General features: G+C 31.2%; 1 protein-coding gene across 1 annotated transcript in view; it reads right to left on the bottom strand.

Moving 5' to 3' along the window:
• Nucleotides 1-7,977, bottom strand: part of LOC105112549 (uncharacterized) — a 17,529-nt gene extending 9,552 nt beyond the window's left edge. Inside the window, exons 1-3 of the mRNA XM_011008279.1 lie at nt 6,218-7,977; nt 3,399-3,829; nt 5-530 (exon numbers count right to left, since the gene is read on the bottom strand). Coding sequence (XP_011006581.1) covers nt 5-530; nt 3,399-3,829; nt 6,218-7,070 — 1,810 coding nt within the window. The 5' untranslated portion in view covers nt 7,071-7,977. The remainder of the gene's footprint in view (nt 1-4; nt 531-3,398; nt 3,830-6,217) is intronic.
• Nucleotides 7,978-12,283: the final 4,306 nt, after the last annotated feature.

The following is a 12,283-nucleotide window of genomic DNA, read 5'->3' as shown; positions in this document are numbered from 1 at the left end:
CTGCCATTTTGACCCCATGACACCCTCTGGTCAAATAGATGCAAGCCCGCTTGACCGTCTTCAAAATCCCCAGACAGTGAATCTTCTTCCTCAGATTCATTCATCTTGTTTAGCTCTTCATATGCCTCATTGTACGCATCCAGGGCTTCCCTAGATAAATTCATAACTAGAGGCTGATCTATGCAACTGAAATCTCCTTCAACAACTGGACTTACTTCCCCAGAGGAGTATCTTGGCTCGGTGGTTGACAACAACCTTTGAACATTCTTATGGTCTGATTCCAGGAGTTGCACCTTCCTCTGGCTGTTTTGAAGGGCTGTCTCAAGCTCCTTCACACGCTCTTGAAGTCTTGACTGAATAACCTCATGGAGATGCAAGCTCAATTCTCGTGGTGAAACTGCATAATTAGCAGAGCAAGTAGGGGAGGTGCCCCTTGCATCTAGATTTGACTCAGATTGAGCAGCAGCTTGCCCGCTGACCATGTGCCTCAGTTCTCCTCGAGCAAAATCTGCTGTAGAGTCTGGGTCAAGCTGGATGATTTTGAACTCTATTAGAACTTGTAAAATACATGGTACAATGAAGCTATGTCCCTAAGGAAAAATCATGAAAAGCTACACAATAAACAAGTAACAGTAAAGGTTCTTCCTCTAGCATTGAGAAGATTGTATTATTATTTGTTTTGTTTTTTTTTCATCCTTTCCTATCGTGTGCTAACTTTGGCTTTAAAAAATGATGCCCCTGTCAGCAAGCATGAATATAACATATGGCCATAGTTATGTGACAGGTTTTGAATCACCAATATCCATGCGGGTCATAGCCATTCAATTCTATGCTGACAGGTGGTTCGACACTGTGAGCACCAGAGTAACCATATTTATGAAAGTGAGCCCAAATCTATTGCATTAAAAGTTCATATGAGACTGGTCCCAAAGAAAACAAGATTGAAAAAGACAACAAAAAACAAAGAAAGAAGGGCAACTCCAGAGGCTGACCAGAACATCATAGAGAACAGAAGGGTTAGGACACGGCAACATTTAATGCAAGCAAACCCAGCAGATAGGCAGTTATGAGAGTGGTGCACGACAGCTTTGAGGGTTGTTATCAATCTGAGTTTCAGGGCTGTTTAAGGCTTGCTTAATGTGGGTTTCTGCTGGGATGTGAGGATGTGGAACAGATTTCTAGCAGCCACACCTATGGTAAGGAAAAATCTAAGCTTCACATCTAGGGTTCTTAGGAGTCACAACCAAGGGAGATTGAGTCACACAATAAAAAAATGCTGGAAATTATTTGATAATATTGCATTGAAAATATTGAAAGATTACAATGCTTATTTAAACAGCTTTGGTCATCCAAGTCCAAGGCCATGAATTCCTAAACTTCCAGCATATCTATTCCTATTTAGAATAGGAAAATCTAATAACTTTAGGACTAATAAAATAAAATGCTAAACAGAAATAAGGCCTTGACTGTGATTTCCAGATTTTCAAGCAACCTGGAAATTCCTAAAATACCCTTAGAACTACTCAAGCTCCCATCATTAGCAATGTGCCAAATCAATGCTCGAGCAAGGATATCATTCTTAGAATGCCTTCTAAAGACTTTTGGAGACTGCTGCTAGGGTGCCCCAACTGAAAGCTCTGGACAATCTTCAATGGTTTAACTTTGCTGCTACAGGGAAACCATAATTAACTAAATTTGCTCGCATAATTGTCAGACTTGGTACTTAGGGAGACTTCCCCAACAAAGATGAGAAATGCTGGGCTATGTAATGGCATCGAAAAATTATGAAAATAAATTTATGGTATTGCACAGAAAAAAATATTATGTGACAGTTAAACATAGAAGTCACAGACAATGAATAGGATTTGTTAAATTGAAATTGGATAACTATGACAATTTTCTGCTTTAATGATAGTGTATATGGAGTTGGATTATGATGCTTAGGAGATATAATAATAAACTACGATAACATTTTCTAAAATACTTGGAACCAAGTTTCACAATCGTAACTCAAGGGCACATAAAACCTTCACAATTGACAAGGCTAAGGTCATGAGTGGCAAGCATGTGTTATAAAAGCGTAAAAACATTTATAGCAGTCATAAAAGAAAGCATGTTGGCCATTCAACATACCATCAAAGGTTGGTTTTCTTTTCCACCTCTCTATGTGATCTTATTGTTGTGTGAATTTGAAACACAACAATACTATTCAAGATATTTCTAGTAGATCTATCTATTTATTTACTAAAAGAAGATAATTTTATCAGAAAGGAAAGAATTAAGAATTACTATAGGGTGTTTCTAGTAGATGATAACAAAGTAAAAGATCACGAACTACGGAAATAGCCATGACACTTAGGTCAGGCAGTAAAAAATATTCGCTTATAATTGTTTCTAAGCTGCTAAAGATTTCCAGTTAAACACAGAAACAATGAATGGATTATCACAGTAAAGGAACGATAACCAATAGATCTATAAACCAAACAAATGCTGATCAGAAGTTAGATACTCTAAATATTTATTTGATTATCTGAAAACTGGGCCTAAATGTTCTGAGAATCAGAATTAATTGGTATGATGAATGCTCAGAGGAAAAGTCATAATGCAGAACCTTGTCAATGAAGTCCCCATACATGGATCCGAAACTGTCAGCCCCTTTTTACCCCTACACACTACAATAATTTTAATCCACTCTGAAAAAAAATGGACATTTGAACTAGTCTTTCTTGATAAAATGGCAAAAAAATCTCACATTCTAAGCAGCTCTAATACATTCTCACTCTAAGAAAAAGAAGGGTTAACCCAATATCATACTACTCAATATCAAATACCTAAAATATATTTGCAAAAGGGAACAGATAAACTACCAATATAAATTTCCCAAACTACCATGTTTCAATAAAAAAAAGGAACAATTATCTGCATTTACGAAAAAATGCAAGCATGTAGATACAAAACTTATTGTCAGGACACTTAGATTCCTGAACTAGGCACCTTTCTAACCCACACTACAGCAATCACAGCCAGGATTTGCACTGACAATTCCTGGGAGTCCTCAGCAAACTAGCAAATAATATCTCTATCCTATATTGATCTATAAAAGAATAAGAAGACAGCAGGATAAATTAATCATATAAGAGGAACTGAATGATGTTAAATTGACATGTGCATTACCTTCTAGTTAAAGAAATTATACAGAATCAAATAAAACTTGTCAAGTTCTAAAACATACCTGTCAGTTATTTTCTTAGTAAATATTTGAAAATGGAAAAGCAATCACAAACAAAAGATGAGCCATATGAGCATGAGTGCAACAAATTACATAATCTCACGCAATGAACATAGTCAATCACAGTGAAACTAAATTTTCAAGCTCTCAAAAATGCTAAACAACTTACCTCAACAAGTTCAGACAATCTTCTCAGGGGACCAGATGGATTCATGTTTAGCCCCAACCTCTCAAGCTCGGCTTCAAGCTCTGCTTCAATTTTACTCATAGACTCTGGACTCTGCTCTGTGTTCTCATTGTATGATACTGCACCAATGTTGTTCATTGAATCATTCACATTCTGTATGAGGAGATGTGGATTCGATGCCATGTAGTGAAAGGAGTTATCACAGGTATCTTGTGATTCATTGTTCTCATTTGCCAGTTGCTTCACAGTCAATGAATCCTTCATCTCAAGTTCCTCTTGTAGATCTTGAACCAAGTTCTGAGTATGTTTCAAATCTTCTTTTAGCTGGTTTACTTCTCTTCCATTAGCCATGAGAGAAGAGATTATACCAATAGAAACACCCAAACAGAATAAAACCGTTCCATCATGTGAACCTGTTGAGAATAAAAGCATCAGGGTTGCAAATAACATATTATTTAAGAAATGAGTAAAGCGTTATTAGAAAAATGATTATGCACCTAAGTTATGGTTAAAGAAGATTTTATCTAATATGGAAAATCAAAACAAGTTATGTGATACCTCATCAACAACAAGATTTTCTAGTCTAAGAATAGATAAGCTTCTTACTTTAAGGGTTTGAATTTCAGTCTTGGGTTATTTCGTAAGATGGGGAAGAACTGTAATTTCTGCATGCTCCAGAATCAGGGGTATTTAGAAACCTTCAGAATGACTTGAAAGTTCTTATTTAGGAATTTGGGGTCTGAGTCTTTAAAGTAATGTTTGGTTATTGGCTTTGCACAAAAGAGATGGACAACTAGGACAAAGGGGACAAGACGGAACAAAAGACAGACAAAGTTATGTTGGCAGGTGGTGTACATGACAAAGTGCAATGTTGGCAGGTGGTGTACATGACAAAGTGAATGTCTTTGTGTTCTATTTGGTTGAGGAGTGGCAAGACAAAACAAAAACATATAAGTCTGTTTTGTCTTCGATATATTCTACCTATCAAACTTACATTGTTTGGAACAATAAATAAAGATCATTATTTTCACTTTAGTTTATAAAGAGCATTAAATTTTTTTTGAACTAACTTAAAATGATAATTTTTCCATTCACCAAAACCAATTTGAAACAAAATTTATAATCATCATAAAGAAGACAATTCATTGCTAAAAAGATAACGTAATTAAACTATGATTTACTCAGTCATTAAATCATTTCTCCAAATATATTTAATAATAAAACAAATTATCAAACCAATCATACGTCAAATAAAATATTTGCACCAACATAGTTAAAATCTAACATAGGTGGAAACGCAAGATAATAATTTCACCACAAATGCATATTTTTTGTTATCATTCAACCCCCACCTTTTCATCATTTTTTATTAAAATCTAGCATATTTTTTTATGATTTTTTCTTTTATATTTTCTAGTTTTCAAATCTACTGGTGGAAATTAAGATAATTAAAACTAAAAGTAAAAATAGAGATTGAAATTATGAAATATTTAAAGTGGCATTTGTAGTAATAATAATAATAATAATAATTTAGTCGTCTCTATCCCCAATGTCCCTCTTTTTTGGAGGGACAAAAAATTGACTAAAAATTGTCCCTGGGACAGGCACAAACTCATTTTTGTTTCTGTCTCTACATCCAGACTTGTATTTGTCCTTCGAGTCTCTCTTTTGTCCTAGAACAGTAACCAAAAGCTATTTAATAGTTTATTCTGTTTAGTTTCTTTCCTAACCAAGTAAGGATTAGTAATCATAGTCTTTTAAGGAGTACTAGTCTCTATAAATAGAGATGTTATGTTTTATTTTCAGTAGAGTTGAATTATCAACTAAAATTGAGTTTTGAGTAATTTTGGAGGCTTGGTGCCTAAGGTTTCTTCTCCTTTCCCTAGTTCTTCTATTTTCTCCTAATTTCACTTATTTTTTGCTTTTATATACTGCTGCTACAGTTCTGCAAGCCATGTTCACAGCCTAATTTCTCCTTATTTCTTCTATTCTACACTATTTCTGCAAATAACAAAACCTAGTTCACAACAAAACCTTCATACAGCACAAATCCCAAATCTGTCCTCCATCAAAACATGATCTTCAGCATGCCAGCTGAACTGACTAAACTAGAAAAGGGTCCACAAACTAGCACACATGGTCTTGCGTGGCTATATATGTCTATAATAAGAGGTATTTATGAAATAACGAGCTACAGATGCCAGTGAGAGAAGGAAACAGATTGCTCTGAAACAATTTGGCATAAATAAAAAACCTAAAAATACTGAATCCTACAGAAAACGAGTCAATTGCAATATTTGCATAAAAAATGGTTCTCTATGTTTATGAGAACTGCGCTGTGTTTGAACCTTTAAGGAGAAAATTACTGGTGCAGCTGACATTTGAAATGCCACCTTGTCCTAATGACAGAAAAGGGGGAAATGATCATTTGGAAATTTTTGCAACTATCATTGGTTCAAGTGATGGCAACTAAATGGCATGTCAGCATGCACAACTTCCATACTGATGAAAAGAAACAACAAGCAAGTAGTATTTCTAAAATATGTACTTCCAGATTTCTATTGCTTTCAAGAAATAACACAGTAAGAAACAGAAAATTATGTAAACGAAGATGGTGCACAGATTTTGGAGTAGCAGAACAGACTTATTCATTGCTTCTTAATGGAAAAATAGGTTCATTCTTGGATGCAAATCTGGAAACATCAACATTAATAAGCGGGAACAATAAATGGCTTAAACATTTTTCATCCAACTAGCATTTGTTTCACAAGATAAACAAGAGTTCACTATGAGAAGAATACCATTTGGTGATCGTAGGTGCTTTTGGGAACTGCTCAATCTTTCAGTCTGCCTCTTTCCACTCTTGGATTTTATCTTCTTCAGGTGATCTGAAAATCCAATTTTTGGTAGTGGAGGAACTCCACAAACAATTTCCTCCTTGTGCCACCTATTATTATCTCTTGCAATTTGTGCACTTAAAGAATCCCTATCCGCTCTGCTAATTATTTGCGTTCCATCAGTTATCAGTAATGGCTTCATAATAGTGGATGGTGACCGGAGAGCACTAAGCACATATTCTTCCATTCTAGCATGTTCCTTGTATAACTGAGCCATAAGACAGCTATCTAGTGAGCTAAAAGGTTTGACAACATGGCTGCCTGAATGTTTAGTTCTAAGAGAGTTCTTGCCAGAACAATGAAAAGAATCGAATTCACCTGTATAAGGGTTACTGGAATTATCATCCATATTATCATTCAGCCCATTTCCATCCTCATTTTCTTTTAAGTTTTCATTTACTGAGAATCCAGGTGGTATGCTCGACATAGAAAGCACATTGCAATCATCATAATTTCTCAATCTTACAATCCTTTCACCAAAACTACTAGTAGATGGTGCTTCAGTGTCTGAAGCACCGTCCAGATGGTACATATCTGAGAATCCTCCATCTGAAAAGTGTCTTCCTTTTGTAAGAGTGTCTTCAGGTTGTTTCCTTCTAATCAATTTATGAAAGGGAGAACTTGAGGTTTCAGGTTTTTCGCAAGTGGAGGTTCCAGAAGACAACTCCAATGAACTAGCCCTATGTTTTGAAAGATTTTGCCAATATTTAGCTATATATCCAGCAGCGGCAGCGGCTCCAACAACCCATAAATCCATATCTGCTCTCCTTCCACGAAGAAGAAAAATAGAGTAATACCTCCCTAATTCCAAGGCATCCTCATTATTTCAATTGTCACCATTAAAATCCTAAAAACAACTACCATTAATTCAAAGAAAGAAAAAAGCCTTCCTAATCTCAAGCATTCAAAATTGCCAACCTGTTCGAACTAATAAAGAGTTTGAAAATGAAAGCCGCTTCCACAGAACGGAAACACTAACAGAACAGCACAAAGCAAGTTTTCTCTTTGTAACTATTGCCAGCACTTTCTCAATGATCTAAATCCAACAAACAATATCCACAACTGATTAACGGAATATGAAGCAAGAATCAACTGCTATAAAGAATTCCAAACAAATGAGTAGAATCCACTATTCCAAATCTGAAAAACAAATTTATATAAGCAAAAACTGAATTTCACAACTCATTCACAGATTATTAATCTAAAATGTACTCACTGGACTTCCAAACCCATCAATCAAAACTCCTACAGAATCCATTAAAGGAACCCTCTTAAGGAAAAGGCAAGATATCCAAAAATCTAACCTATACCCATTTGAAAGCAGTCTCTGAAGCACAAAACCCATAAATGGAAACAACCCATTTTGACAGAAAACCCATCAATGGAAACAACCGATTTTGACCAGAAAACAGGAAGTTTTAACCTTGGTGAGCGAAAAGGGATTGGCTTTTGGAAAGCCTGGGACTTGCCGAAGCAAAAGAGAGCAGAGAACAATGCTGTTGTTGTGCTGGTGTTGTAATGAATCTTTCTGGTTACCGAGGAGGAGATTGTGGATTCCTTGGAAGAATAACACCCATAGCGACGTTATCTACACAAAAAAAACACAGATTTTCTTCCTTCTTTTTTATTTTTTCAACATTACAACGACAACACACCTACTTTTGTTTTGCATTATTATTAGAGTAAAAATATGCGTCTTAAAAGGGTATTTTTATATATAAAAAAATAAAATTAATATTTTTTAATAATTTACATTTACCGATATTAAAAATAAAAAATTATTTTAATATATTATTCAATAAAAATATTTTAAAAAATTTACTATAATACTAAACGCAAACTAATAATTGATAAAATCAAGGCTGAAAAGCGTAAACCTGTATATATATATATATAAACACTATAATTTATTTTCAAATATATTTATAACATTAATTCACTAATTTTAATATATATATATATAAACACTATAATTTATAACATTAATTCACTAATTTGGTACATTAATTCACTAATTTTTTTTTTCAATAGATAGATTCTGAAAATCCATAATTTGGTAGTCTTCGGCACCCACCGCATGTTTGCTAAAACTTAAATTGATTTTACTTAAAATTATTACTTTTTTCTTCATAAATGGATTCCAAAAATCTATAATAAGGTGGAGGTTTGGTTATGTGGTCTGCGTATATTTGTCAAAAAATAATTTTTTTATATAAAATAATGTTTTGTAATTTTTAATATATTGATATGAAAAATAAAATTTTAAAAATAAAAAATATTAGAAAAATTAATCACTATTATTATAATAAACATAACCAAATAGATAGGGGATAAGCACTCCTAGTTAGTTAGTAAATCTGCACTTATATACATAACATTAATTTACTAAAATTATGTTTCTCTCTCTCTCTCTCTCCCCATAAATAAATTCCAAAAATCCTTAATAAGTAGATAGAAAAGGGATAAGCACCAGTGGCTAGTTAATACGTAAGCACCCATAGCGTAGGTATCCTTTATTTTTAGTACATGTTTAAAAATGGAGTTATTATTATTTTTTAAAGTATTTTTTATTTAAAAATATATTAAAATATTATTTTATTTATTTTTTAAATTTTTTTTCAAATAATATTTTATTTATTTTTTAAATTTTTTTTCAAAAAGACTAAAAGAATATTAATTTTATTTAAAAAACAAATTAAAAATTACAAAAAAACATGGTTATTGCGACAATTTAAAATTTTTGTACCTAAATGATAACAAAATCTAATGACTCCAATTTATTTTTTTAATTATTATAGAATGGAAAAAAAAACTATATCCCATTGTGTATAGCTCAAGGCCAACATATTTTTCAATAATAATAATAAAAAAAAACATTGGTACGTACATAAATATTTTATAAGAAAGATCCCAACCTCGATATTCTTATAAAGAAAAGAAGCCCACTCTATTACTTTCTATTTTTAAAGTTTTCATCATCCTATAAAAATATTTAAAAATAAATGTAATGTAGATTTTAAAAAATAGGATGGATGGATAATTTGGTGATAAGTTTTAGCAACGATCGGCCTAATTTTTATTACTTGCTATTCTTTGCGGTAACATGGACATGAATATCTATTTTGACATATTTATAAGAATTTATTTCAAAATAAAATGTTCAAGAAAAAAAGTTGTGGAGGGATCTTATATATAAAAGTAAAATCTGCCTTTTGTATTTAAAAATAAACAAAAATAAAAGACAACTAGATGATTATTTACAAGTTGAATCAAGTTTATCTATGTAAAAAAATATTTTGATGTTGTTAATATATTTTTTAATATAAAATTAAACTATTTGTAGATTGATTTGATTCAGTTAATTTGATAAATTTAAGACAACTCAGGCTCTGTTTGTTTGCAAGAAAGTTGTTTCCTTTTGGAAAGTGAATTCCGGGGAAAATGAATTCCTGAAAAGTAAATTATTTTTCGATGTTTGGTAGTGTTATGAAAAATGTACTGGAAAACACTTTCCAGTGTTTGGTTATGTTATAGAAAATAAACTAGAAAATAATTTATCAATGTTTTATTTTTCTTAAGTTTATTAAAATAATAAGGAACAAATCTTATAAATTAAAGTTTGGAAAGTGATTTTTCAGAAACCACTTTCTGGAAAACAAACACAAGAAAGTTTGGAAAGTGTTTTCTTGGAAACCACTTTTCGGAAAACAAACACAGCTAAAAAGGAAAACACTTTCCTGAAAACCAAGCTAAATTTTTCTTTGACTGAAAAATATTTTTCGTTGACCAGAAAGTGTTTTTCGTTGACTAGAAAGTGTTTTCCGTTGACTAGAAAGTGTTTTTCGTTGACCGGAAAATGTTTTTTGTTGACCAACTTTCCTAATGGCAAACAAACACGGGAAAGTTTGGAAAGTGGTTTCCCGAAAACTATTTTCCGGGAAACAAACATGGCCTCAGACAACCGATAAAAAGATAAAAATATAATTTGATTAAAATAATAAAGATGTTATTTTTGAAAATATTAAAATGACAATATATTATATCAATTCCAGTTAACCCGTCAAATTTGCAACTTAAATCATAAGATCCTAATGACTCTATAGAAATAGAAAAAAATAATAATTATTAGATTATATTCTTAATCAATTTAATGTTGAAGGAATGAACTAAAAATAAAATTCAATTAAAAAATAAACCGAGTTAACCAGTCAAATAAAATTCAATTAAAAAATAAATCGAGTTAACCAGTTAAACCTGGATCATGAGATTAAGATAACCCCATTAAAAAATAAATCAAAATAAATTATGAAGCTCAATTATTAATTAATCTAATGTTAAATGATAAAATTAAAAGAAAACACAAAAAACCCACCTGAGTCAACAGACCAAACTCATGACTCGAGTTATGAGATCGAAATAACCTCATAGAATACAAATAAAAAAAATTATAAAGTTTAATTCCTAATCAATACAATATTTAAGGATAAAATTTAAAAAAATCAACTAGAAAAAAAAAAAATAACATGAGCTAACTATCTTAACGCGTGACTCAGGTTATATGACCATGATAATTCTATAAAGAAAAAATCAAGAAGTTATATTTCTAACCAACCTAATGTTGAATGATATAATAAAAAAAATTAATTAAAAACAACAAAAAAAGCCTATGTCAACTTGGCTAATGTGCAAAACTCATGATCTGAGTCATGAAACTGTGATAACCCCATAGCAAATAAATCAAAAAAAATTATAAAGTTCATTTCCCAATCAATCATATATTAAAAGATAAGGTTGAGAAAAAAAAATCTAATAAAAAAAGGACCAAAAAATTACCCTATTAATAAAGCTACTAGCAAAACTCGTGATTTGGGTTATGAAATTGAAATATCTTTATATAAAGTAAATTAAATTAATATATGAAATTCAATATTTAGTAAATCTAATATTTAAAAATAAAATTAAAAAAAACTAAGTATAATTTTTTTAAAAAAACATCATAAATCTAATGATTAAAATGAAAAAAACCTTAACATTTAATTGTACATTGTTGCAGAGAAGTAACTTATAAGTATATGTTAATGACCAAACCACCTAATTTTTAACATATTTTTATATTTTAACTTTATAAATCTAAAATTATTAAGTTAATCTAGTCATGTATCAAGTGAAACCATCATATAATTTAGTGTTTTATCTAAAATATTAGCAAGAAATGCAAGGAAGCTAAAAATCACGAGCTCCATATCACTATTCTTTTGTCATTGGGCTAGAGATTTTTGTGGATCTACCAGGAGAAACTGAAAAGCAACAGTAGAAGGAATTTGCCTTTTTTATTTTTTATTTTTGAAAAATGGGTATAAAAAATGAAAACTAGAACTTTAGGTTTAAATGCAATATTTTCTTTATAGTTTATTTTTTATACAAGTTTTTCACTGTTTTTCAAATAAAACAATACAATTTTTTTTAATATACAATCACTTTTTAGCAGAAATAAAAGATTAAAACTATTTTTATATATTTTTATATTTAATTCTAGCAATGTTATAAATTTAATATAAATATTTTTTTGAGTTAGCACTATTAAAATAAGAAAATCTAATCAGAAAAGAACGTGAAATAGGCGAAAAGAACTAATTAAGTGATTTTTTAAAGTTAGAAAGACGATTTATTTTATAAAACTAAAAATACTAATTTATAATTACTCCGCAAGTCACGTGGCGAACAGTGCATCTTTGTTTTTGTCGAAAGGGCGATCATATCAAAGGTCTCGCTTAGAATATCCAAAGGCCAGAAACAAATGGAAAACTCCACGGCCACATCGATACCTATCTTTCTTTCATGTACATTCACTCGAGATCCAAGAGATATTTCTCAATGGGCGTGTGGTTTAATTGTTAGCTTTAGTAATAAATTAAAAGAGCAAATTACTCTGAGCAAATTTTTTTTCATTATTTTATAATTAAGTTTTTA

Source organism: Populus euphratica, unplaced genomic scaffold, assembly GCF_000495115.2.
Source record: "Populus euphratica unplaced genomic scaffold, PopEup_1.0 scaffold349.1, whole genome shotgun sequence".
Taxonomy (NCBI): domain Eukaryota; kingdom Viridiplantae; phylum Streptophyta; class Magnoliopsida; order Malpighiales; family Salicaceae; genus Populus; species Populus euphratica.
This window is presented reverse-complemented; position numbering and strand designations above follow the sequence as displayed.